Source organism: Nicotiana attenuata, unplaced genomic scaffold (genome assembly GCF_001879085.1).
Source record: "Nicotiana attenuata strain UT unplaced genomic scaffold, NIATTr2, whole genome shotgun sequence".
Lineage (NCBI taxonomy): Eukaryota > Viridiplantae > Streptophyta > Magnoliopsida > Solanales > Solanaceae > Nicotiana > Nicotiana attenuata.
The window spans coordinates 231,421-257,356 of NW_017670476.1; the positions used below are offsets into that span (position 1 = coordinate 231,421).

At 34.8% G+C, this 25,936-nt stretch overlaps 1 protein-coding gene across 3 annotated transcripts; it reads right to left on the minus strand.

The window, feature by feature from the left end:
• Positions 1-8,536: 8,536 nt before the first annotated feature.
• Positions 8,537-20,689, minus strand: LOC109239993 (transcriptional activator DEMETER-like). 3 transcript variants are annotated; one of them, XM_019406611.1, is made up of 21 exons: positions 20,527-20,688; positions 18,763-19,456; positions 16,486-18,357; positions 15,988-16,344; positions 15,211-15,301; positions 14,097-15,124; positions 13,713-13,984; positions 13,536-13,615; positions 13,370-13,454; positions 13,210-13,301; positions 13,069-13,137; positions 12,943-12,979; positions 12,750-12,832; positions 11,515-12,033; positions 11,063-11,099; positions 10,925-10,982; positions 10,449-10,588; positions 10,282-10,347; positions 9,999-10,113; positions 9,865-9,903; positions 8,537-9,023 (listed from the first exon to the last, which is right to left on the minus strand). In XM_019406611.1, the coding sequence occupies exons 2-21, from the start codon at positions 19,352-19,354 to the stop codon at positions 8,845-8,847; spliced, it is 5,811 nt and encodes a 1,936-aa protein (XP_019262156.1). In that variant the 5' UTR covers positions 19,355-19,456; positions 20,527-20,688; the 3' UTR covers positions 8,537-8,844. The 3 variants fall into 3 exon arrangements, with proteins under 3 accessions (XP_019262156.1, XP_019262155.1, XP_019262157.1); XM_019406610.1 differs by having other exon boundaries at positions 20,503-20,688; XM_019406612.1 differs by lacking the exons at positions 8,537-9,023; positions 9,865-9,903; positions 9,999-10,113; positions 10,282-10,347; positions 10,925-10,982 and having other exon boundaries at positions 10,485-10,588; positions 20,503-20,689.
• Between the last annotated feature and the right edge of the window lie 5,247 nt (positions 20,690-25,936).

Here is a 25,936-nt window from a genome sequence, read left to right on the forward strand (position 1 = left end):
ATTTAAGCGGGACGGTGGCGGGACGGGACGAAACGGGACGGGACAAACGGGACGAAACGGTCGTCCCATCCCGTCCCGCTAACAAACGGGATGGGACGGGATGAGACGGGACGGAATGGGACGGGACGGGACGGGTTCGTGGGCCTTAAGTGTATTTTTTTTTAATAAAAAAACGTCTAGTTTTTTGAAAATTACTATGTTTTTAAAGTTTGCAACGGCTAGATTTTTGACTTATTTAATAAACTTAAATGTTACTATGTTAGTATGTTAAAACGAAAATTAGAAAACTAAGTAAAGAATTATAAAATATTAAAACAAAAGACTTGTAATGAAATATTCTAGTAAATATAAATTTATAATAGAGTTATAATTTATTTAATATAATTTTAAAGTATTAGCTATTAAGTAACTAAGACAATTCATAAAAATAATTCATCGCTTAGAGCCTTTTATTTTATTAATAGAACTTTCAAATCTCAAATACAAATATAATTCTTTAAAGACTGGTGCATAAGTTGGATTTTTTTATACTTACCAAATACAACAGAAATTCCACAAATATACCATAATATTTGTGTAATAGTAGGATAATATATACCAGAAAATTGTTTTGTAGCATAATAAAATTTTTCTAAAAATTTAGTAAGCTCTCTGATCTCATCCCAATCAGAATCAACAATTTGATCAACAGGGTAAGCATTATGCATATTAAATACCTTTTGGATGGGCACCCGATAGTCATAAGCAATTGTAAGCATTTCATAAGTAGAATTCCACCTAGTACAAACATCTTTTGGAACTTTTCTAAATGAAAGGCCAGCACTAGCACATTGTTGAGCAAATTCACGAATTCTACTTTGTTTATGAGCACGAAAAATATAGCCACAAGTATGTTGTATTTTACTACAAGTATCAGAAAATAAATTAAGACCATACTTTTACAACCAAGTTAAAAATATGGCATGCACATCTAACATGAAAAATTATTGGATTAATTGGACAAAGTCTAGATTTTAAGCTATTTGCCGCGGTTGTGTTAGCAGACGCATTATCTAAGGTGATAGTTAGAACTTTATTAACAAGTCCATAAAAATCAAGTATTTGTAGAACAGTAGTTGCAATATATGCTCCAGTGTGTTTTGAATCAATAAATTTATAACCAATAATACGTTTTTGCAAGTTCCAGTGATGATCAACCCAATGACATGTAACAGTTAAATAATCACAACCATTAGGACTACGACCTATATCAGATGTGATAGACACTTTACAATCTAAGTGAAAAAATACACAACGAATATACTGAAGATATTCAGTTTGAAATTTAAAAACATCATTTCTAACCGTGGTCTTAGGAAAACTTTGAAAAGCAGGGTTATAAGTTTCTTGTATATAATGCACAAAAGCAGGGTGAGAAGGAAAAGTAAAAGGTAAGCCACAGACAGCCACCATTTTTGCTAAGTTCTCACGATCTCTATCTTTGTTATATTTGCGTAAAACATGACCAGAAGCAGGGTCAAGTTGTTGTTGAATTTGATTAGAACCAGATCCACTAGGAGTTCCAGAACTGATGGTAGGATCTATAACTTTTCCGGCTTCTATGTTAGCTTGTATCCATAAATCTTTGTGAGCACTTCTTAAGTGTCTAGTTAAACCCCCCGTCCCACCACTTACTGAGTGCGCAAATTGTTGCTTAAATTTTTCACAGATAGCACGATGATTGACTTTATCATGTTTAAAAAATTTCCATACAAGTGATGTTTTGGGACGTTCAACCTTAGGCTTACCCCTTACAGGGGGTACAGGGGGTAGGGGCTGTTTGGACCGTTGGCAACGGCTATTTTTGCCATTTAAGTCGTTGCCCAACGGCTAGTTTTTAAAAAAAAAAAAAAAATGGCGGGACGGGACGGGACAAAACGTGACGAAACGGGACGGGACAAACGGGACGAAATGGCCGTCCCGTCCCATCTCGTGTCCCGTTTAACATTGGCCCATCCCATTTAACTTGAAGCGGGACGGGACGGGACGGCCCGTCCCGTTGGACAGCCATATTCGACAATTGAGTAAAATAACCAATTTGTCAAAGTAATGGAGTTTTTGCTCAAAAAAAAATCTAAAAAAATGATTGATTCTTTGCCCTCAAGCCTCAACAAAATAATATTGTAATTTTTTACACATTTTTATACTGCTACAAAACCTAATAAAATTCCAAACACCTAGGTAGAAATTTTGATCTTAAGTCAAATATTTCCGTTTCAAAATTTATTGAAATTCTATCAAATCGGAAATGGCCCAAAATCCTTCCAGTAACTAAGTAAATTTTGAAACTCTTCTGGGGTGATAAGATATTTTATGTAAAGTTTTAAGCTCAAAATACATGTTAACAAGGGTGGAAGTACAATCAATAGGAAAAATGGAGTTAAATGCGTATGATAATTTGAAATAAATACTTTCAAATAATTCTCATGGCTATACTTATCCGGTTGTATAACATTTTCGAGAAGTCTTTGGAAAATATTTTTCTATTGAATAATTTTTTTTAGAAGTATGTTTGATTATTGTTTTTAAGAAACTTTGGGACTCTTCCTAAAAAGATTCCTTTTTTCCAAAGCCCGTTTGGCCATTAAAACAAATTATTTTTTTCCGATATTTTTTTTCGAAATCAGTGTTTGGGTATAAATTTTTTAATTTTTCATTTAAAGATGAATTCAAAAAATTGGAAAAACTCCAAAAGGCTATCTTTAAAAGTTTTCATTTCAGATCACTCACAAAAATTCAAAAACAGTTCAAAATTGTATTTATGTCCAAACACAAACTCTAATTTTCAATACCATTTTCACTTATGTTCAAAATCTTACAATTCTTATGTCCAAACGCTCACTAAAACCACTTCTCACACGGAGAAGCTACTGCTATAAGGAGTCGTTTGGTTGATAACTTGGAATAATTGATCCAGTACAAAAATCCCGCATAAGATATAATGGAATTTTTACCTAGCTATACTATAATAGAAACCTATTTACCTCCTTTATTTAGGTTCCTTATTAATTACTTCGTATATCTATATTTACAAGTTATATACAAAACCATAAAAAAGAAGAATATTAAAGATCCCTTAAATTTAGCCTATCAGTTACATGACACCCACCCCCAATTTCCAATAACCCTTGCACTTAAGATTCTGTTCCTTTTCCAAATGATTTCAAAAATGTTCTGTTCCTTTTCCAAATGATTTCAAAAATGTTTTCTCTCTCTTGATAATCACCCAAAATCTCTCTTAATTTTTTATAACCATTGTTACCCCCCAAATTTGTCGATTCTTTTCTTTTTCCAAAGCTTTTCAAATCCAATTTTCCTCTTTCTTACTAATCATCCAAAATCTCTCTTTCTTATTGATACAATGCAGACAAAATTCGAAATATTACTTTAGAATCAAGTTGTATGTAAGTTTTGAATCTTATTTTCTTTCTTTCTAAGTTTTTTATTATATGTGACTTGTATATGATACACCAATACCCAAAACAATACTTGATACAATGCTACTACAATTATACTACGATTATATTGAATTTTTAGTATAGAGTTGTGATTGAAACTTGAAGAAGATGGAGATCATAATTGTATCACAATTTTTTAGGAAAGTATCGCGATTGTATTATAATTGTATATGTATCATAATCATTGAAGGAATTGTATTACAAATGTATGATAGTTGTATATTCATTGTATATTGTTACGATCGAGCAGTTGTGAGTTCGTGACGAATTTCACAGTTTGTGTCACAAATATATGATAATTATATATTAATTTATTAGTATTGTATCAGGTATTATTGGGTTAATGTACCTTATAGATACATTTTTATACACGCATGATACAATTATGTTTATAGTATTGATGTATCTAATACAATCCAAATACAATTATCATACAATTCCTCAATATTTCTTTATTTTCAGTGGTGTCGAGTCTTCCAACAAACAATCGATGCAATTGATGATATTTTTAATAATATGAAGCTATAGGCAATGGTGGAAAGAGAGAAGATGGAGATTCGGGCATAGTTTAAGGGATTTTGATGTAAAAAAAAAAGGAGAGAGAAGAGAAAAGGAGAAAAAAAGGAATTGAATCCCTTAATTGAAGGCACTAATAATGGGGCAGGAGCCTTTTAAGGAGCAATCGACATAATTTTAAGAAAAACCTAGATATTTATTAAAAACTACAAAACATAGAGAACATATATAAATAAATTTCTAATATAGTATAGTTAGGTAAAAATCCCTAAGATAATATAGCGTTTAGTTGATCGTTAAGAAAAAATAACCATAGCATAACTAAAGCAAGGTGTTCGCAATATTATAATATATGAATTAAGTTATATGAGAGTATATGTATTCTTTTATGCAAAATAAGATTACGTGTATTTGAATTGCGAGATTAAACAATTTAAAAAATATTCAACAATCCATATTCATTATTAGTCATTGCATAAAATCTCTGCAGTATTAATCACAACGTATACAAGTTCTGCATAATAATCAAGAATCTATTTATATTTATATTTATATCTATATCTATCTATACTATATTAAAAGCACGAAAGCCCTTAGCGAAATATCGTTCGCCTTTTTTACCCTTTAAAAATAACTTTCACATAAGACAAAGTTGTAATTTAATTATTCTCCTAATATATAGGATTTTTAAATTAAATAAAATTTTGCTTATAAAATATTTCCTTATCTGAATCATATAAAAACTCATAATATTTGAACTATTAAAACTTACTATAAATAAACCATTTTGGCTTTTCTATATCCTTTTACCATAAAAGACGTATTCCAAAATTTAGAGAAAAAAATAACAATTTGAATTAAACTATAATTCCTTCAAAATACGTATGAAGGAAATTCTGTCTACTTTTGCCTTTGAATTATGTTCATTTCACAACCAAGGGGTAGCAAAGGGTCTCTAAATTTTTTTATTGTTAATATATTTCCTTTGAACTAACTTTTTAGAAAAAAGTATCCTAGATGTAGTTAAAAAAGAAAATTATCTTTTCAATAAGGAACAAAATTTTGTTTTTAAAGTATTTAGCTATTTTTAATTTAAATAAAAGAGAAATATATCGAGTTTAATTACAATTTTGTCTAATATGAACTATGAAATGCACTTCGATTTACATGGTTAGAAGAAAAATAGAACATAATTCTACATTAAAAGCGCGAAGATTCGATTCCCTTTAGAATAGGTTTCACATTGGATAAAATTATAATTTTAAATTAATTATTTTTCTAATATTTGAAAATTTCAAATCAACTAAAATGTTCCTTATTTGCAATAATGCAAAGTCTGTAATATGTAGGAACTTAATTCACCTAAGGAAGTTATATTGTTAACTTTTTTTTATCCTAATTAGACTATCCAAGACAAGTCGCATGAATTATCATTCTTTCTTTCTAATCTCTTTTAGTAATTAAAAAGAATAGCAATAATAATAATAAATAATAATAATAATAATAATAATTACATAGCAAAAATATCGATCAATATTTAACAAATCACTAATAAAATATTTAGGCGGTTGACAAGAGTCAAGTACATTAATGATTTTACAAACACAAAAATTCAAAAAGTGAGATATCAAATTATCTTGTTTACTCTTTGATAATATAATTATAATTAATTTTTTGAAATTAGTTGAGTTAATATAAAGAATTTGAATCAACAAAAAGTAATTATTTCCTTTGCTCATCCAAACAAATAATTAAGACTCTGAATTAACAAATTAACAAGAATCAATTCAATTATTTTCTATATTCATCATATAAATAAATTATTTTCAAATAGAAAAATCTTGTAGGATACATAAATTTATTTTGATATGAATAACATTAGCATATGGCAAATCTGGTTATAATTGTATTAAGAGTCAAATTGGTAAAAATAAAAAACTTGAAGCAATAAGAGGAAACAATAGAATATAAACTATCTTTGAAGGAATTGTCATTTATTATTATTATTATTATTATTATTATTATTATTATTATTATTTTACAAATGACAACTCCCCTTATGTTCTATATTAAATTTTTTGCTGTAAGAAATATAAGTCATTTATACTTTACGTTTCCCCTTATCAATTTTTTCGATGAACATAACACCAATCTCTTCATTCCCAAAATGGCAGAGATTTTTTTTTAAAATTTATTATAACTGACAAATCTTTGTTGATAATAGTATTTAAATTTTTTTTTGTTTATTTTTGTATTAGATCATAGAAATAACAATATCCTTTTATAAGATATTTCTATTTAAGTCTTCAGAAACTACAATAAGCCATCTAGGAAATTTTATAAAAAGAATTCTTTCTTCATTGAATCGGCTAAATAAAATATTTAGTAGTCACCATTTTCAAGAACTTATACATTTTTTTTAATTTTTATTTTAAAGGTCAAACACATTATTTATTAAACTTTTTTTGTAATTTTTTGAAATAGTATATTTTATTGATATAGGATACACGCGCAAAACGCGTACCCTAAGACTAGTAACAATAAATAAACCAAACAACCCTTAAAAATGTTGTTTTTTCAGTTTTTCTAGAGAATTAGCCAAACGCCGCTATTTTTTGATCCAGAGGGGAAAAAGAACAAAACAAAAAACCAAAAATAAAAAGACGCAAAAAAGGATTTCGGAGGCGGGAAGGTAATCAAATAAAGGGCGGCAAACAAAGGAACTCTTCAAACCTAGGGGAGGAAAAAAAACAAAAACTCTTCAAATCCAACCGTCGCTTCACCTACCGCTCTCAGTGGTAGCATCGTAACCTTGCCAATCGGCGTCGCCGCCACATTTTCCGATCGAAGCCATTCAGGTACTCTATTATTCACCACCGATTTCATTAACGCCGTTTAAATTCGTGAATACTGAATCCGTATGTATCTGGCAATGTTAAATCTTATATTTGATTATTTCTTATCAACATAAAACCGTAGAATCATCTGAAATTAAATCTTTAATTCACGTGATGCTTGTTGCTTTGGTCTTCTTATGGAGTGATTATGAATTCGAACTTTGTCATTGTTGTCGTTGTTATTATTCTGTTTTATGACTCTTTTGTAATGTAATGATTAAAGAAATATGTTAAGGCTATTAGCTGGTTTGCAAGTATGGAAGCTTATTGATTAGTATGATTTTTTGGACATTGAGTGAGCACAATTGCATAGTCGGATCTAGAATTTGAACTTTATGAGTTCGAGTTTGGGATTCTACTACAACTCATTTGCTTTATTGGGTTTGAAATCAATATTTTGTACTTATCTCATAAATCTAATACTAATACTTATACGTGGGTCGTAACCAGTGGCAGATGCAGGATTGACCAAGGAAATTCAGAAAAATAAAAACATAAGCACGCGGACAGATAAAGAGGATTCAACAACTAATATATATGCATAAAATTATTTTTAACCTTTTCGGCGAAGGGGGTTCAGAGGAACCCCTTCTGCCCCTTAGCTCCGCCCATGCTCGTAACTCACTGTCTGAATCCGCCCCTGAGTACTAGGGGTACAAAAACAGAGAGATATATTCTATGATCATACACATTTTAGTTTATGCCAGTAGCTATAGGTTACAAAAGTTTAGAGTAGTAATAGCTCTATATTTTGAAAAGAACTTAGTTGCCTGAAAACTCCATCCTTGATAATTTTGTAATACTACCTTTTATATCCCTCTATAGATGTCAAATTTTAATTTAAGCATTGGGTATGTAAAATTTTGGAAAGAGAAAAATGGAGAAAGGTTAATCACAAATTTTGTAGTATAGTCTATAAACATTCCAGACAGGGTGAAATTTGGTCGTAGTTTAGAGAGTATGGGCCTTTTGACCAATGTGGAAGTTGAGAAAATTCAGAGCCTTGGAACTTTTGTATGGGATTGTCCATCCTTTTTAGCATACTGATAATTAAAAATAAATAATTTGTAGTTTAAGAACCTTATGCCCTCTAAGTGCCGAAAAGGGAAATACTCAGATGATTATGGATGAGAGTCTTCAGATTTAGATAAATTATTTTGTTTTACTTTCAAACTCGGGGTAAGTGTATGGTGTATAACTTCCAGAATTTAGCAAGTTCAAACGCTTGCAGAGAGAGATGCTTTGTTGCTAACTTACTCCCAAAAGTAATGGCTTCACAGAAAAATTTTGCTAGGTGATGTTTGATTTTGATTTGTGTGTATCATTTACTGCTGAGCTGTTTTCTACTTTTCTCTGGGGAAGAGAGAGTAGTACATCTGAAATTTGAGAAGAGTTGGCGATAAATTATGAGTTCTATTAAGCATAATATGCAGAGCCTTTTGCTGATAGGTGATCCTTTATCCTACCTTAAAATTTTTGGTTTTGTATCCTTTGCTTAGACTGCAGTCCATCTATATTAAGTTATGAGGTGAAGCCCCACGGTTATGCATCTTCAGTTAACCACTTCTTCCACATCTCATAAATGAGTCTGTTAACAACATTTAAATCAGTAGTTCATTCGGGGCATGAATTAAAAAAAAAATTTCCATTGCATTGGCATTAACTGTTTGCACAATCAAACAATGAACGTTACATCTCAATTTTCCTACATCTATTATTGCTTTGTATTGCTAATTCTTGAAAAATGGCTCAGTTTGTGAGCATAAATGAAAGAATAGGAGATGTTAATTGTACACTACACCCTCTTTGCCAAGGGGTGACTTCAAATATTGTGCTGCTGTAACATGTAAACTTGTATCTCCTGTTAAGGTGAGGTTACTGAACGTCAACAATGTGTTAGTCATCAAATTCTTATCCTACTCGGCAGTGTTTCTCTACTTCATATGGGCAGATTTTGGTGAGTTGTAACCAGCAACCTTCTCTGCAGCAGCTCCCTCCTTTTTTCTGTCATCACTTCTATTTTTGACCAACTTACTTGCGGGGAAGTGCAATCTAGCAATGAGAGGTCGTGGGGCTCTTGTCTTGTGATCAAATCCCCTCACACAGACAAATCCTGCAAAATGCTTATTGAAAATGACATCCACAATAACAGTTTGTACATAATCTGACTGTAGACATTAGGTAACTCAATCATTTCTTTTACTAGGTTAAAGATAAAGTTGAACATGGTATAATACAGTCTTCATTCCTGTAGTGAGATAAGGAAAGGTGCTGGTATTTTGAGTAATTTCTTAAACAGTTGTATGACCTGATACAATTGCCTCTTATTCCAATAAGTTTTACACCTGCTACCTTATTATAACTAATTGTTTCTCTCCACAAGTGTTATTCATCTTAAGAGGCTTGTATGTTCACATTAATTTAGCTGTTCTTTCTTTTCTCTCTTTTCTTTAATGAATAAATCACAAGTTATCTAGCTCTTATTTGCCGATCCAATTCTATTTGATCTTTTTAGAAGTATCAGGCAACTTACTGAGCACTTAAGTTTGATGATTTTCATCCAAAATCGCCACCTAGTTTAAGTCCTAGCAGTGCACACTTTCTCCCTAGATTACAATTCTTTCCATGTGAATTTGTACCATCGCAAATTGTCTATCTCTTCTAGGTAGAATCATCACTTTGAAAAGTATAACTTGTGTACTGCGTTACTAATATCCTTAGTCACATTCATAAACTCTTGTATTTTTGTTGACGAGTCCAAGATCTTTCTTCTTGCCCTTCCATGGGTTTGGTACCATTCAGTAATAACAGTTAAGTTAAATGAGCCTCGTTCTATTGCAGAACCATCAGCATTGAAGCACGTTCCTATCTCACTATTCCACATCTTTAGCATTAACATACTTAGATCCTTTTTGTATACGCCAAATAAGAGAAGCAAGAGAAGTTGGCCTTACCTCTCCAGAAGCAGTGCTGAATTTGTTCTGTTGACAAGCCTGATAAACATCAATGTTTATGTAGTCAGTAAGTTAAGGCTCAATTCTTAAGCCATGGATCAAACCACAATGGTTTCCTGAGCATTAGTAGGTACCTTTAAAAATAGTTGAGACAGAGGTCCCAAAGTACACGGTCCTTCTTGGCAGGGACCATAGCAATTTTCTCGGAACATTAATTGGATTAAGACTGGATTCATGATCCGCAAAAACCTGCAGTGTAAGATCACATCTAATTCAACGATCAGGCATTAAATGTTTGCAATCAATAATATTCCATTTTCAAGTTGCATTATGAACAGTTGCTCTTGTATTTGTGAAGTATTGTTGCCCAAACAGTCTCCTGAAAATAATGATCAGATGACAAGGTCCAGAGTTTACCTCATTGACCTGGAAGTATGTGCCATTGAGTGGGAAGCTCCCTCTCATTGCTGTTCGGCATGGTATCTGCAATAAGCTTGGTGTTTCAGAGACAAAAATGCAGTGCTAGCTTATAGTTCTTCTACAGGTAGTTACTTTTAAACACAACAAATGCCTGGGCCACTTACCAGTAGCGTGCCTCTTACGGTTTGTGAATTTGCTTCTCTAATGCCATTGCATGAATAGCAATCCTTTTCATTGCACAGGCTCCCCGAGCCATTGGGATCACACTTTATTTCAGGAGGTTGAATTGAATTTACAGTCTCACCTGGTGCCACATTATGCAGGAGTCACAACAACATAATGTACTGCAGACTAGAGTTCTAATTCACCATTATATTGGTAGGTGCAACCAGTGACAGAACGGAGAAAAAAGAGAAAAAAACTGAAAAGCTGGTCAGTCTGTCACCCCGTACTATATGGGCCATCTTTTGGTTTCAAAAAGTGAAATATTGCTAATGCATGGTTTGGCTTCAGAATAGCAATTTGGCACTATGTTGAGAAACACGAACTCAAGTTTTCTCCATTCACTAACTGTGTTCTGTGTGCATTAGTCGATATCCTGGAGAAGAAGATACTATTCAAAGAAAATTCGGTTGCATACCTGGTGTCCATATTGCCAGAAGGTATGGACTTGGGTCATCAGGTTCTCGTTTATCCAGCTGTGTTTGAAGATTATCTAGAATAAAGCTTAGTTCTAACCAAATTTTATTAATGAAGCAACAGAAGATAGACAACTGACCTTTTCCAACAATTGATGAGAATCTGGGAGTTCGTACCTGCAATATATCAGAGTATTGACCATTAGTTTTGTGATCGTAACTGCTAGAGCTTTTTGGCATGGCTTCATAGGTAAAACCGCGAAGACTATATACTTTGTAGGAGTTTATTAGCAGACCATTTGGTGTCATAATTGGTGGTGTTGAGAGGTGTGGGCTAGCAATACAAATTGGTACTGCGGCTTTATACATCTTCTCATTTTCAGCACACTGCAAATTTGTATAAATATCTGCATTGCACATTCTTTGCTGGTTGTGTTCTTAATTCCATACAATTTCATGTTCACATTAAGTCCTACTACAATAATATTATATTCTGCCCTGCCAAGTCCCATTTTTCCAGATTTCTAAATTTTACTTATATTGTTTACATCCTTACACAGGTAAACATCAAACAAAATACTCAGGAACTTACACTTGGTGTTCTGTCCGTAGGCGACTGACATTTTTCAGCTTGGGAGTAGGAATTGAAGCTGCAACTGGATTCAAAGCCACCAGAGCTTTGGATAACTCACCTTCTTTGTTATGCCCTTGCAAAATAGTCTCCAAATTGGACGTAAACTCTTTCATGTTGAGTTCGATCATTGGAATTTCATCAGGATCCTCAATAAATCCATCCTCAATGTCACTTTCCAAAAGTTCTGGCAGCGGTTCTGGTGATTTTGGTTCCTCAATAATAGGTTCACAATTGCTGGTAATGAGAGTTGTTTCTCTATCCAAGATGGTTATCTCTTGAGGTATTGGCATTGGTTTGTTCAGGAAATCAGGGATGTTTCCAGCTTCAACTGGAGCACATGGGCTAATCATTCTTCCTTCACCTGCTGGGGGTAATAGCATAGGCTTGAGTGGGGCAGCTGCAATTCCTCCACCAGAGATTGGAACTGTCGAACTCACTATACTCTTCTCTTGTGGGCCGGGAAGGGCAAGTCTTGCACTGCAGGTAATTTTTCAACATGTTCGTCAGTTTTTCTCGAAATTGACAAAGTAATAATAGAAGTAAAGTGATACCAGATTTTGCATCTCTAATGCAAGAGTTACAGAAGTAAACAACCATCTCAGGAACACTTTTTAGAGCTCCACTTGTCAATTACTGAAATGATTTTGTGACTTTAGCTTAATAATAAGGATTGCCTGAGTGGTTGACTCATGTAAGTGTTTTGATGGATGAGATGAACGGATTTTAGCTGAGGAAAGGTGCATCTGAAGCATTCAGGTTCAGATTGATTCACTCGTCTTTCTCGTTTTGCAAGCAACTATTCATGATAGCTAATGAAAGTTCTTAAAGAGTTCTTCCGCTGTATTACTTTAACAGGTGGCTAGTTTTGGTTTGTGAAATTAGCAATTTAAGATTGTGCTTTAACAAGGATTATGTATGTGCACACACATAGTTTTCCTCTTTCCTTGTTGTTAGTATCATTTATCATCATTGTTATCATTAGTATCATCATTATTGTTTTAATTTGAATTTGACAAGTATGGTTTCTGTTCTTAAGATTTGCGTTTTTAAATTTGACACCATACTTTTTCCCCCAATTATGCTAACTCTTTTCATTTGAAGTTGATAAAAAGAACAAAGAAAACTTTAAGGTAACCTTATGTTAAGCCTCTTTATATTAGAAAAAGAAAAGATTGAACACATGGATGACTAACCTCGCGAAAGCACTAGCGAAGTGTCTGCACTCGGCTCGCAGCGGGCATGCATTACAATTTGGTTTACTTTTGGTGCAAAAAACCTGTGCCAATTTTGAAATTAAGCCATAATAATTCTGTCTGATGAGAGACAACCTCCCCAAAATAAGTCATACTCAGCATATTAAACTTGAAATAGTGCAGTTAAACTTACCTTTCCAAATGTAATCATATGGTAGTGCAATTCATACCTGCCAATACATCCATGGGTATGTTAGAGCGTCCTTAATAATTGCATGTTTAACCAAAGAAAAGTTATTATGAGGTCTTGAGAAAGTACAATGTTCTCTGGTCGAGCTTGCACAATCGTGGCCAGAGATACTTCTGAATTGACTCCAGAACCGGATACCTGTGCGGAAGCATGAATGATAACCTGTATAGTAGATAAAGTACAGTTTTGAGGTTTGCTTTAATAACTTACAGTTCAAGAAGATGCAACTGCAGTGACTCAGGAAGTGGTTGGAGAGGAACCCATCCTAGTCGCACAGCAATTCGTCCAACATTTGTGTCAACCTGACAAATTCAACTTTGAGTTCTAGATCAAGTTTGTAAATCATTGCAAATTGGCAAGTGGATCTTACTGGAAAAGCAAGGTTGTGAAGTGTTAATAGCCGCACACATTCTACACTTTTCAGGCCCAGTCCACGAATACTTAATAGATACTCTCTGCAGTAAGGAACAAATAATTTAGGGGCTGGTAAACTCATGAAGATGGAAAATTTTAGTGTAGTAGTCCAAGGAACTTACTTTGCTTTTTCTGGGGCCACATCTCTCAACCATTCTAGGTCAATACTTCCATGATCCGTTACCAGTCTATTGAGGAAGTCCTGCACAATAAGCAATTATCGTTTATGAATCTTTACTTATCCGACAAGGTCTCTTTTCTCCTTGTGACTCATCAAAACATGTTTAGTGCTCTGTTACCTTAATTCGCTCTGCCAGCATGTTGTTCATCCCTCGTTCCTTAATAGCATCAGAGATTTCTTTAACTGGTGCACATCTAACTGCTTCATAGTTCAGTGAGTCCATTGCATCTTTGCTTCTTTCTTTTTTCCCACTCTTTGGTTGGACTTGCTTTCTCAAGCTATCCCAGTCAAAAGCTTTCTTATCTCCTTCCTCAGTTTTCCTTTTTCTTGTATTTGAGATGCTGGTGCCTGTTACACTGGGTTGCTCGCTTGAAATATAAGCTTGAACCTCTGCATGTGATTTGGTTATATTGCAAGAGTTTCTTGCATGTACTACGAGGTAAGAACTACAGATTGTACGTACATTAACAATCTTATTTGCATTTTGGGATATAAGGATTACCTTCTTGTCCTTTAGCAATGACTTCTGCACAGTTTACCGACTGTCGGATGCAAGTGCTTTCTAGTTGTGAGGCCATTGACATCTCCTTTGGATGGCAACTTACAGAATGTTGATAATTTCCATTGTGAGGCTGCATTTGTAAATTTCCTTCCTCTTCTCTGTGCTTACTTGCAAATGCATATTCTTCCATTCTTGGTGCATGAACAATGGGCACTGTGGTTCGCTGAGCTGTCAAAGTACTTGAACTTCCTGTTATCTGTTTCACGCTTCTGCTCAGGAAGTCTACTCCTTTTGCGACATTGGGTTCTGGAGTTATTGAAGTCAAAGAGGAGGCAATTTCTTTCTCACGGCATGCTGTTTCATGTTTTCCAAATTCTGGTGTCATGGTCAACCAGAAACTACTGGAAGTTCTTGCTGATTTTTCTTGGCCCTGAACATGTGGATTGATTGGATAACCATGCAAGACATCAAGAGTTTGATTATGCCTGATACCCGCTACAGCTTCTGACTTATGATTCCTGAAGATGGGCATGTTTTCTGATTGTGTATTCCTCATAAAGTGACTCTGGTATTCCTGGAATGCAGCAGGCCACTTTGCCGGCGGAGAACGGTTTGCTCGAGTACCATTCTTGTTCAAGTTGGGCCAACTTGGTTGGTCTTCACATTCTGAGTTGGATCCGGAGCTTGACCTGAGTTCTTCATTGGCTTGAAGAATGAGAGAGTCAGGAGAGTTTTGTGATAAAATGACTTCCTCGTCTGTTCTCTTTTCATGCTCACTTACTAAATAAGCTCCAGTTGTTTGAATGCGATCTTCCATTCTGTGCTCAGATGATTCACTGCATGTTATGGAGCCTTGATGACGTGTAGGCACCTGTAGTCTAGCTTGATGATATGTGATAGTCCCATCTGGATCTATTATTTCGACTTCTGGTTCCTCCACTACTGTGTTACACCCATTCTGGGAGAGGGTGTTCTTGGTGCTTGTCGGCTGCAAGGGAAACTTGGCTGCAAGGCACATGAAAGCGGAGCTGCAAGAAAATAAAGTAAACTTTTAAGTTATCAATTTCAATTATTAACTATGTCCATTTGATGGTTTCCAACCATCAAGAATTACCTTGAGAGATGATCTGAAACATTCTGTGTGAGGAACACTCCGATCACTGAGTCGACTACAGATCCTTTCCAAGGTGAGAACCTCCTGTCTCCTGCAATGTTTTTTCAAATTATTTGTGTAGTTGGAATTGATATCATCATGGTAACATTACTTCTAGTAATACAAGATATATAGGTGTGGTCATGGAAATGAATCCCAATTAGTACGTCTACCGCGAAACTTCTTCAACTGCCTTTAGTTTCTCTACAATTCCGATGGTTATCTCTTTTATTATCATTATTAAATGATTAGCAAATTATCAGTTTTACAGACTTTTCATGCATCAATTATGCCAGACTTGGCGATATACAATTTAGTTTCTCTCTTGTTGATAATCATGGCTGAACTTCGTGGCTCAGCATGTTTCACCTTTTTTAGGTTACTTTTTGTATTCACTATGTCTAACTCTAACAAACAAACTTATGTGCTGTTTTTGGAAATTTTACACTGTAGGACAGGGTGCCACCACATTCAAATATGCAGCTCCTCTTTGTACATGACCCTAGAGTTGTTTTATTCTAAGAGTCTCGCAGAGCAAATTAAAAAAACAGTTTTTTTTTTCCTTGGATCCAATTGTGTTAGAATACCTATTTTGTTTTGCAGCTCATGCTTTGATATTTTGTTCAGGCTTTGCCTTTGGCTATCTCATTGACACAAGTAAATGGTGGGACCAGAGGATCATTTCAGAATCAGTTGACTTCTAAATTGAAGAATGAATGATATATGGATTTTTTGTACCTTGAACAAGGCGCATTCGTGCGACAAAAGAGTCTACCCGTCCACGGACGACTTTTCTTTCATCTTCCCACCATTTTTCGTTGTCCTTGTCCGTTGTCTCTGCACCTCCTTCCTTCCCCATTAAGAGGTTCCAAAGTCTGTTGGTCTCTGGGTCAAGGTCCACTTTGGGCCGTGGCTTACGTCTTTTTATTGGATCAAATCTCTCATATGGGATAATAGTGCCATCTCCCTTGTATGGAACAAGGGCCTTTTGCTCCTCTTGAGCAGTATATTTCTTGCTGTCACTGATAGCAAGGCGTTCCAATCGGTGTGTGATCATATCGACTGCCGCTGCATATCTGCGTGTTCCTTGTAAGCCTGTGTGAGACATAGGAAGGTTGTAGTTGTTATTGGAATCTAAGATTCTTCATACTTTGTTGAAGACTGGCACTACATTTGCTGGAAAGAAAAAAAGTAAACAATAAAAGCAAGAGTGATGGAATAGCTGCAAAAGGATACCTCTAGCTTTTGTTGGGAGATGTTCGTCACCTCGTAATTTCTTGTTGTCTCTTGTAAGCATCTCCCCCTTATTGAATAGTTCATTGGATGATGTCTGCCCCATGTTCTGCATCCGTGCTAGCATGTTATTGCGAGAAATTCTCTTCCTGATCTCTTGTACAAACATAGAGAGAGCTTGGGGTTGAGACTGAAGATTCCAGTTACTACTGGCCTGCGCTTGGGGTCCATGTCTTTCAGTCAATTGTTGGGATATTTTCTGAGATATTGATTGTGTATAAGAATGGGATTGAGATGGGGTTGGTTGCTTTTGAAAGTTATGTTTATCAATCATGGGACTAGCGCAACGCCTACTGCCCTCACCATTGGCTCCGCTACCTGGGAATCCAACATATCTGTTTATGTTCAAGCTAGTTGACTGGAACTTTACTGAGCCATGCATTGAAGCTGTAGTACTGGAAGGTATACCGGATACAGTGCCATATATTTCAGAATCTAACTTTGTTTTTTTGTGAATCTCTGAATCTCCTAAACCAAATGTGCTGCAATTTCTTCTAATATTGTCAATCCCTAACATGTCTGAGCAGACCGATCCCATCTGGCTAAAAGTTTTAGGTTGAAACTCGGAGATGTGGCACTGATCTCTCTTGGATCCTCTTTTTTCGTGTGCAGAAGCTGTGTCTCCCAAAAGCAGAGGTGTCCTTTCCAGTGCCAGCTGCCTTGCTTCGTCTCTCTTGGGTCTAGTATCTTTTGCCTCAAAGACAAAGTGGCCTATTCCAGCTCCATGAACTGGCACTTGATCACACCCAAGCTGAATGCTGTTTTGGTGCTGATTAACGTTTCGCATGCTTAGACTTCTTGCAATGGCATTCAGTGCCTGGTTCTTCGTTGTAACTTGATTTGCTGAAGGAAGTGGCAATGCCAAATCTTTTGGCTTTTCAATGGAGGAACTGATTACATAAGGTGCAGTTTCTGTTCGCCTTTTCTCTGCAATTTCTCCATTCTGCTGATTCTGCCCAGGTGGTATTGCAGAAGCCTCCATGATAGCCAAAGGTGACTCCATATCTTGAGAACTCAAGTTCAAATCAAAAGACTCCTTTCTTTGCTGATGTTTTTCTGCTTGGCTGATATTGGTACTGGCCAGGCTTTCATCTTTTGTTCTGTCTTCAAAATTTAGCATTCTCCGACATGATTTTGCTGTGTCTCCAGCATCAGGAGCTCTGTCCTTGTCACCAACTTCGGTTTGTTGAGTTGTTGAAGCTTTTAGGCCCTTTTTACGAACATACTTCCTTTTTCCTGATGTGTTCTCATTTGGAAGACTATTTCTTGGAGCAGCAGGCTCAACAACTTCAGTTTGTTCAGCTGTTGAATCTTCGAGGCCCTTTCGACGGACATACTTCCTTTTTCCTGATGGATTCTCATTTGGAGTACTATTTCTTGGGGCAGCAGGCTTCGGAGTTCTTTTGGTTTTCCCTTCTATTACTACCTTCGGCCGGTGTTTTCGCCTTTTGGGAGGTTTCAGCTGTGGTGTCTTGTTCAGGTCAATGTCTCCATTACCTTTGTTCTCATCATCGATCTTTTCACTCAATGATGTTGCAACCAATGAATCTGCGACTCTCTGTAACTGTTTATCAGAGTGGTTATCTTTGCATTGCATAGACCCCAGAACATTCTCCTGCTTATCTTTCTCAAGACTAGAGCTTTCTTCTATTGAGAAATTCTGTCTCTCAAAAAGCTGGTCATCCTTGAATTGCTTTTGTTCTGGTGTTACTGGTGCAATTGGGAAGAAACTACTTCTGCTTGAACCTGTACCAGCATCTGGTGTCAAGGATGAGTACATGGATTTATTGACCCGATATGGGCCTAGAATTCCATCTGTAAGGAAAAGAAATAGGATATAAACTAGTGATTCAGAATAAAATATCATGATATATACCTGTCAAATGGATATTTTCTAAGCTTTTACTTGGCTAACTTGCCATCAACATGCTTATCTAACTAATTTTTAATATTGGGAATGGCTTATCTGATATCAGAGAATCCCTAGTATATGGAATCGAAGAACAATTTTATGTTAATGTATTATACCTGGTAGTTATGAGGTCTTTCTAGCACTATTGCTATACATAGTTCCAATCGGTTCTCTTATAGTGCAATGGAGGTTTGTTGTTACTGGAAAAATAACATTTTTGTTTGGTTTATCTAAAATTTTCCTGTCTTTCCTGTATTATCTTTTTCTGCCAACACAAGTTAGAAAGACCTCATAAATGGTTAGCTCACCAAGTGGTAGTCGCTGGTTGCTGTAACAATCAAACGTCTGATTTGGAATAAACACTTGACTCTCCTTCAGAAAATTCGGACCTGCCTGAAGTTGCTCATATCTGCTTTCGACTTGAGAATATGAATTCTGAAAGGTTGGTAAATCATTGAGGTGGATACTATTGCTTGATCTTCCACTGGTGGAGGGCATATATGACTGGTTCTTCATCCCCAGCAATTCTGCTAATGAATTAACTCTAGTGCAAGCAGGCCTACCGTGACCTGGCACATTTTCACAGCGGTTGATATCTATATCAGAGCTTCTGTAGTCGACTGCTGCATTATTCCACTGACCAATATAATCCTTATTCAAATTCACTGGGTTGATTGGATTCTGAACTGCTCCTGTACCATGAGCAGGTTTTTGTAAAAAGTTACCATAAATCCCAAGCAGATCCTGCCAATCTGACCTTTCCATCAGATTTCCTTGCATTTCAGCTGGAATAAGATCGGGACTTTGCAAAACTGGCTTTTGTGGAGTAGCAGGAACCCAAGGATCCCCATTTTGGATAATTCTATTCCCTTGGGGAGTTGAAAATCTCCCCAGATTCATCCTCAAATGTAAGTGTATTCTTCTCTCAGTGTCTAATCATCCCTTGGGAAGACTTTCAACTGTTAGAAACTGACTTCGTTTTGACTCACAGATGAGACTTCACTGTAAAACCCACAAATGAAAATTTCAATCAAAACAGCTTTCTACTTAAGTGGTAGAAGAACATGAATAAAAAACTGTTCTTTGACATTAAAGCATAAGAAATTTCATCACATCTAAATACAGGAAATTCCTATAAATCTCAAAGTTTAGAGAAAATAATAGACATAAAAAGGCAGTTTCCAAATCTAACCTCAAATCATCATGCAACAATAACTGGACCAATTAACAAGTATCAATTTTCAATGTGTATTTAGAAAATAAAATAAAATTGAAACACATTATATACGAATATAAACTTATGCATAACAATTGTTCTTGCATAGAAGTGAATTTAAACATACAATTTCTTAGTACTGCAGTTGTATGCACTTCACTAATTCAAGTCGTCAATTTTGCCCTACAGCCTACAGGAATTACTTTTATTTATCTCTTTAATCCTTTTAATCCAACTATTTATGTACCAAAGGGAAAACCAACAATTGCTGTTTGCAGTTCAATTATTGTAACCCATAAGAAATGGCACAATCATCGATAAGAAAACAGGAATGGGAACTATGTTCATATAGAATCTCAATCTCAAAAGGAGTATATGACTGCATTTTTCAGTTTCTTGCTTTTATCTAAGTTTCTGCTCAGTACTTCAATCACCATATCCATATTTGAAAGTCATGAAAAAGCAAAGGAATGCTGCTTACGAATTAGCAATCTCACATAGAACAAGTACCCAAAATGACAAGGAGGAGAAAGCAAGTGAATTGGAAGAAAACAGAAAAAACAAAGCAACAAATTAGAAATAATATAAATTGGGAAATCACTGTGAATTTTGGGGAACTTAATTCTCACAGCTGAAAGGTGAAGATTGAAATGCACCCAGGTGAATGAAACCCAAAAAATCTTCACACAGAATCTCCAAAATGATTTTGAGTTGAAAATGGATCACCTACTTTTATGGGTTGTTATAACAAAATAAAATTAAAGACCAGTTAAACATGCAATGAATTTAATAAATTTGGGATAAATATTTAATCTTTAACAGCTAAACTAACCGATCTTTAGCTGAGTTCAGTTACCGGAGTGAAGTTGCTTGAGAACCAGTCAATGCCGGAGAGCCAAGTCAGTCTTGTTAAAAAAGAGGAGAGAGAAAAAAGAGAAATGAGGGACAAAGAAGAGAGAGAAAAAAATGTAGGAAAAAATTAACATCCGAAGTAGCAACCCTTTGGTATACGTTAAGAAATGTTGTACTATGGTTAGGCTGGTCCCATTTCATATAATAAAGGGAGGGGGGGGGGGGTTGGGGAGGTTGGGGGGGGGGAGGGGGTTCAGAAACTTTGGCAAAGGCTACATTCAAAGCACAAAATCCTCATTTGCTACCAAGATTAAAAGACACCCAATAAAAGTATGTTAAGATGACGATTTTTATTATTGGAAAGATTTATTTAATGGTTCTTAATGGTTCAGATAATACTTTATTACAATTTAGTTATATTTAGTAACATTGTTTAGTGTTTGTTTTTATGATTTTTGGCCAATATTTTTATACAAGGAGGAGTCTAATGTGAAATGTCGTAATGTACATATTCTGATCGTTGGTGGAGATTGGCGTAATGCATATTTTTTGAGTGTTAGCGGAGAGTGTTGTAATACATGAATTTTGACCGTTGGTAGAAATTATCGTAATACATATTTTTATTACCGTTAGTAGAGATTGTCGTAATGCATATGTTTTGGCCGTTGGTAGAGATTGTCGTAATGCATATCTTTTGACTGTTAGCGGAGATTGTCGTAATGCATATATTTTGACCATTAGTAGAAATTATCGTGATGTATATGTTTTGACCGTTAGTAGAGATTGTCGTAATGCATATGTTTTGACTGTTGGTAGAGATAAGTATTAACACAATACAATCACCCAAATGAAGAAAATAGTCATGTCTTAGTGATTATGTTTGACAATATCTAATCAGGAGATACGCCGAACTTAAATTGTATTTTTTAGTCAAATATTATATAATATTTTTAGGTTTTAAGTGGTACTATTAGTATCCCGCAATGTGCGAATACAAACCATGTCAAATTGTGATTTGAGTTATTTGGATTATGTGCAAATAACTTTAAGATTTAAATTTTTTAAATAAAAATTATAAATTATCATTAGATATTAATTAAGAAGCGGGATATGAAATAACTTCTCAAATTTAATAGTAGATAACCTAGTTTTTTTTATATGTGCAACAACCCAACTCATTGATTTTAATACTTACATTTCGTGTTGCTGTCAATATTAAAGAATACTAAACATGTAATATTCGGATCTATCTTGTTTAACCGGTTAAACAAAATTCTTGCAAGAACAAACTATTTTCGGTGCAGACTAATTCAATCACTTGGATTGTTGATGTTAAACAAGCTAACTCGGTGTAGGTGGTAATTTTTGACAAGCCACTATTGAATTTCACTTTCATATATCTCTTGTTTGCGATATCTAATTTCGATCGAGGTACATTTTGCTTAAATACAATTGGAAATTTAATTATTTTTTTATTGGGCAGAGAAAAAGAGAAAATGTGAAATGAAGTCTTAACACATTATTTTATATGTAACTAAAAAATTAAACATAAATAGTAAATAGTAACGAGGAAGATTTTTGGAGGCTAGAGGGGTGCCTGTAGCATACGCTAGGGTGATCCAGAATATGTATGATGGTGATAAAACCAAGGTTAGCACGGTAGGAAGAGACTCAAAACACTTTTAAGTCGTGATGGACTTGCATCAGGGATTCATTCTTAGCCCATTATTATTTGCCTTGTCGGTGGATGTTCTGACATGATACATTCTAGGAGAGATGTCATGGTGCATATTATTTGCGGATGACATAGTAGTGACTGATGAGACACGGGGCAGTGTTAACGCGAGGATGAAGGTTTGGAGACAAACCCTAGAGTCAAAAGGTTTCAAGATGAGCAAGACTAAAACATAGTACTTGTAATGCAAATTCAGCTACGTGACTCAGAAAGCGAACGTGGAAGTGAGACTTGATTCACGAGTCATCTCTAAGAGAGAAAGTTTTAAGTACCTTAGATCAATAATCCAATGTAATTGGGAGATTGACGAGGATGTCATGCATCGGATTGTGTTGGGTGAATGGAATGGATACTCTTATTCGGAATTTTGTGTGATAAGAATGTGCCACCAAGACATAAAGGTAAGTTCTACAGGGTGGTGGTTAGACTAACTATGTTTATGGGGAGGAATGTTGGCATGTCAAGAGCACCCATACTTAGAAGATGAAAGTAGTAGAAATGTGGATGCTGAGATAGACGTGTAGGCATATCAGGATAGCTATGATTAGGAATGAAGATATTCCGAACAAGGCGGGTGGCCCTCATGGAGGACAAGATACTGGAAGAAAGGCTGAGATGGTACATGCATATGAAGAGGAGGTGCGTAGATGCCTTGGTCAGGAGGTGTGAGAGATTTATCAGGGTGGGGATAAGAAGAGGTAGAGGTAGGGCTAAAAAGTATTTGGGAAAAGTGATTATGCACGACATGGTGCAACTTCAGCTTACCGAGGACATGACCCTTGATAGGAGGCCGTGAGTTTGAGAATTAGGATAAAAGGTTTACCGGTAGGCGCGCGCGTCCCTTTTTCATGCCAGTAACATTAGTATTAGTCTCGTATTTTCGGTTCTTCTTATTTGCAGATTTCTTTCACTATATATTGTTTTTTTCGCTTTGGTTATTCTATCGTCTTATTTTGTTTTTGGTTTTTATTCTCAGTCCCATATTTTCGTATTAGTCTTGTTTTTTTCGTTTCTTTTTAATTTTTTCTCCTTGAGTCGGGGTTTATCAGAAAAAATTTCTCTACTAGGTAAGGTTTGCGTATACTCTATCTTCTCTAAATCCCTTTTGTAAGATTATACTGTATTTATTATTGTTGTTGTTGCTGATTTAATTAAGTGATAACTTTTCAAGAGGGGCAACAAGTATAAAATGTAGTGTAGACATGTAAAAGTTTCTCATGATAAAACCTTTTAAGCAAGTCACATCAATACGATCAATTACTAGCATGCCAAAAGGATGTATATGGGAAAAAGTAAGACAAAGTAGAAAATATCACTTACATCCAAATATAATTTGAGAAAAGAACATTCCACTAAACTATTGAGGAAAAGACACGTTATTCTTAGGAAAAAATACATACGGTTGTTTTTCAAGCTATAAATACATGAAGGAAGTCTATTTTGTGAGAAAAGAAAGAGATAGAAAAACACATCAAAGAAGCATTCCAGATAAGTACATGTACATGTCTTTACTTTATCTTTCTTTTTTCCTTATCTTTCACATATATACTTATTTGACCGTCGAATCAAATTTTCTATGAGGAAGGCTATTCCTGACAAGGTCTTTAGTTTTATCTTTGATTTCTTCATCATTTTTCTCTACAAGTTAAGATCATTACAAATACCAAGACTTATAAGCACAACTTGATTTGATTTTTTATTCAACTAAGAAATACAAATAATTTTCTCTTATTTTAAACACAAGAAGCTATAAATAATTAGAGTAATAAAGAAGAATAAAATCCTTCTAACCGCAGAAGTGAACTCGATATTTTGTCCGGTGGATAGAGTTACCTGGTACTTGTTACTGGTGGGAGCTACCAGATATCCCATGAAAATAGTTGAGGTACGCATAAGCTGATCCAAACACCACGGGTATCAAAAAAAAAATTGACTCAATATTATTTTGGCAAAGTTCTTTTGTCAATATCATGTCCCTAAAACATATCATAAATGTTAAATTCTAAAAACATATGATGGGGAACAAGAGTTCAAGATCAAGAAGAAAAGAAGAATAAAGGGGGCAAAAAGCACGAAAATAGAGAGCGCGATAAACTGCGAGGATAATATATAAATAATGATAGTTACAAGTGGAGATTAGTTGCTTCTTCCTCGATTACTTGAAGATACATGTACGACACGATAAAGGTCTCCAAGAAACTAAATAGAAATTGGAAAGACCTGAAATTCAGCACAAGCGAAAAGTTGCGCTCGAAAGTTTAAGGATCCGTCGGAAAAGGAAAAGCCTTGGAGTCGTCGACTCGCAGTCAAATCTAAATCTCTGTCCAATTTTTGGAAATCAACATTGGATGTGCAAACAAAATTTTTTGTTCTGTAGAACATTCTCTGATTAATCTAATTATATCACAAAGGCATTGAGTTTTAGCTTATCAAGAATGATGTGCGGATGTTTTACGGAATGAATATTCGTACTGCCCATCCATTATATTCTAGTCCAGAAGTGTTCGTGTAATCAACTATAGGAGTGCCCAAATCATTTTGATTTGAGAAAGGCGCATTTATGTTTACGTTACGCTTATAAGTAACAACTAATGTATTTGTATCCCTTAACGAAGCTTGTGGAAATGGTTAATTAAATCCAAGATATATTAACTAAAGTAGATGTGACACAAAGGGCTTGTTTATAACATCACAATTTTAAACTTTTTACCTTAAATGTGAGTCATTTTACCTTATAGTCTAACCAAATAATCACTTGTGTAGTTGGAAAAAAAAAAATGACTTGTCTATAAAAATACTGACATTGTGTAATGAATGAAAGGTCAAAAAGGTAAAATAAGCATATGACCACACGTGACTCATAGAAACCCCACGTTAAGATTTTTGTACGGAAACATATTGGTTTACTATTATTATTAAGCTCGATATTAAAATTTCTTATACATGAAAAAGGACATAGGTCATTGAGAATGACATGTCATTTTACTTTTTAACAGGAGGCAACTTGTGACCAATGTTTTAAAAGGTGAGGGCGTGACGAGGCGTTTTACCTCTGGCGAGGCGAGGCGCAAGCCCTGAGACATGGGGCGTAAGTTCCACGAATCTTTAAATTTTACTAATTTCAAGAATTTTAAGATAGTATAAAATAAAAAATAATTATAAAAATTACGCTAAAATCACAAAATTATAACAAATAATCTGTTTTACATATTTATAAATTATAATTCAACTATGAATAATACAAAAAGTATGACATATATCATAATATGCAAATTAGCTGCAACGTAGTTGCAACTCAAACTTTAGAAGTAATGTATTCGATACGAAATGTTATATGCATTTCTCAAGGAGTAATGAATTTTGAAAGAATTTCGATATTATAATTTAATTTTTTATTTAAAATATACTCTTTTTACAATAGACCCTTGTGGTCTGGCCCTTCCCCGGACTCCGCGCATAGCGGGAGCATAGTGCACCAGACTGCCCTTTTTTTCCCTTTTATTTAATATGCTTTAATTTGAAAGAGAATTTATATAAAAATATAATTCACAATTTATATATGATTCTCTAGCATTATTTATTTTTAAGTTTCAACAAGTTAATAAAGTGACACATAATTCACCATACTATATCATGATAACTAATTGTTTGTAAATAGTTACTAGCTTGTAAATAGTTA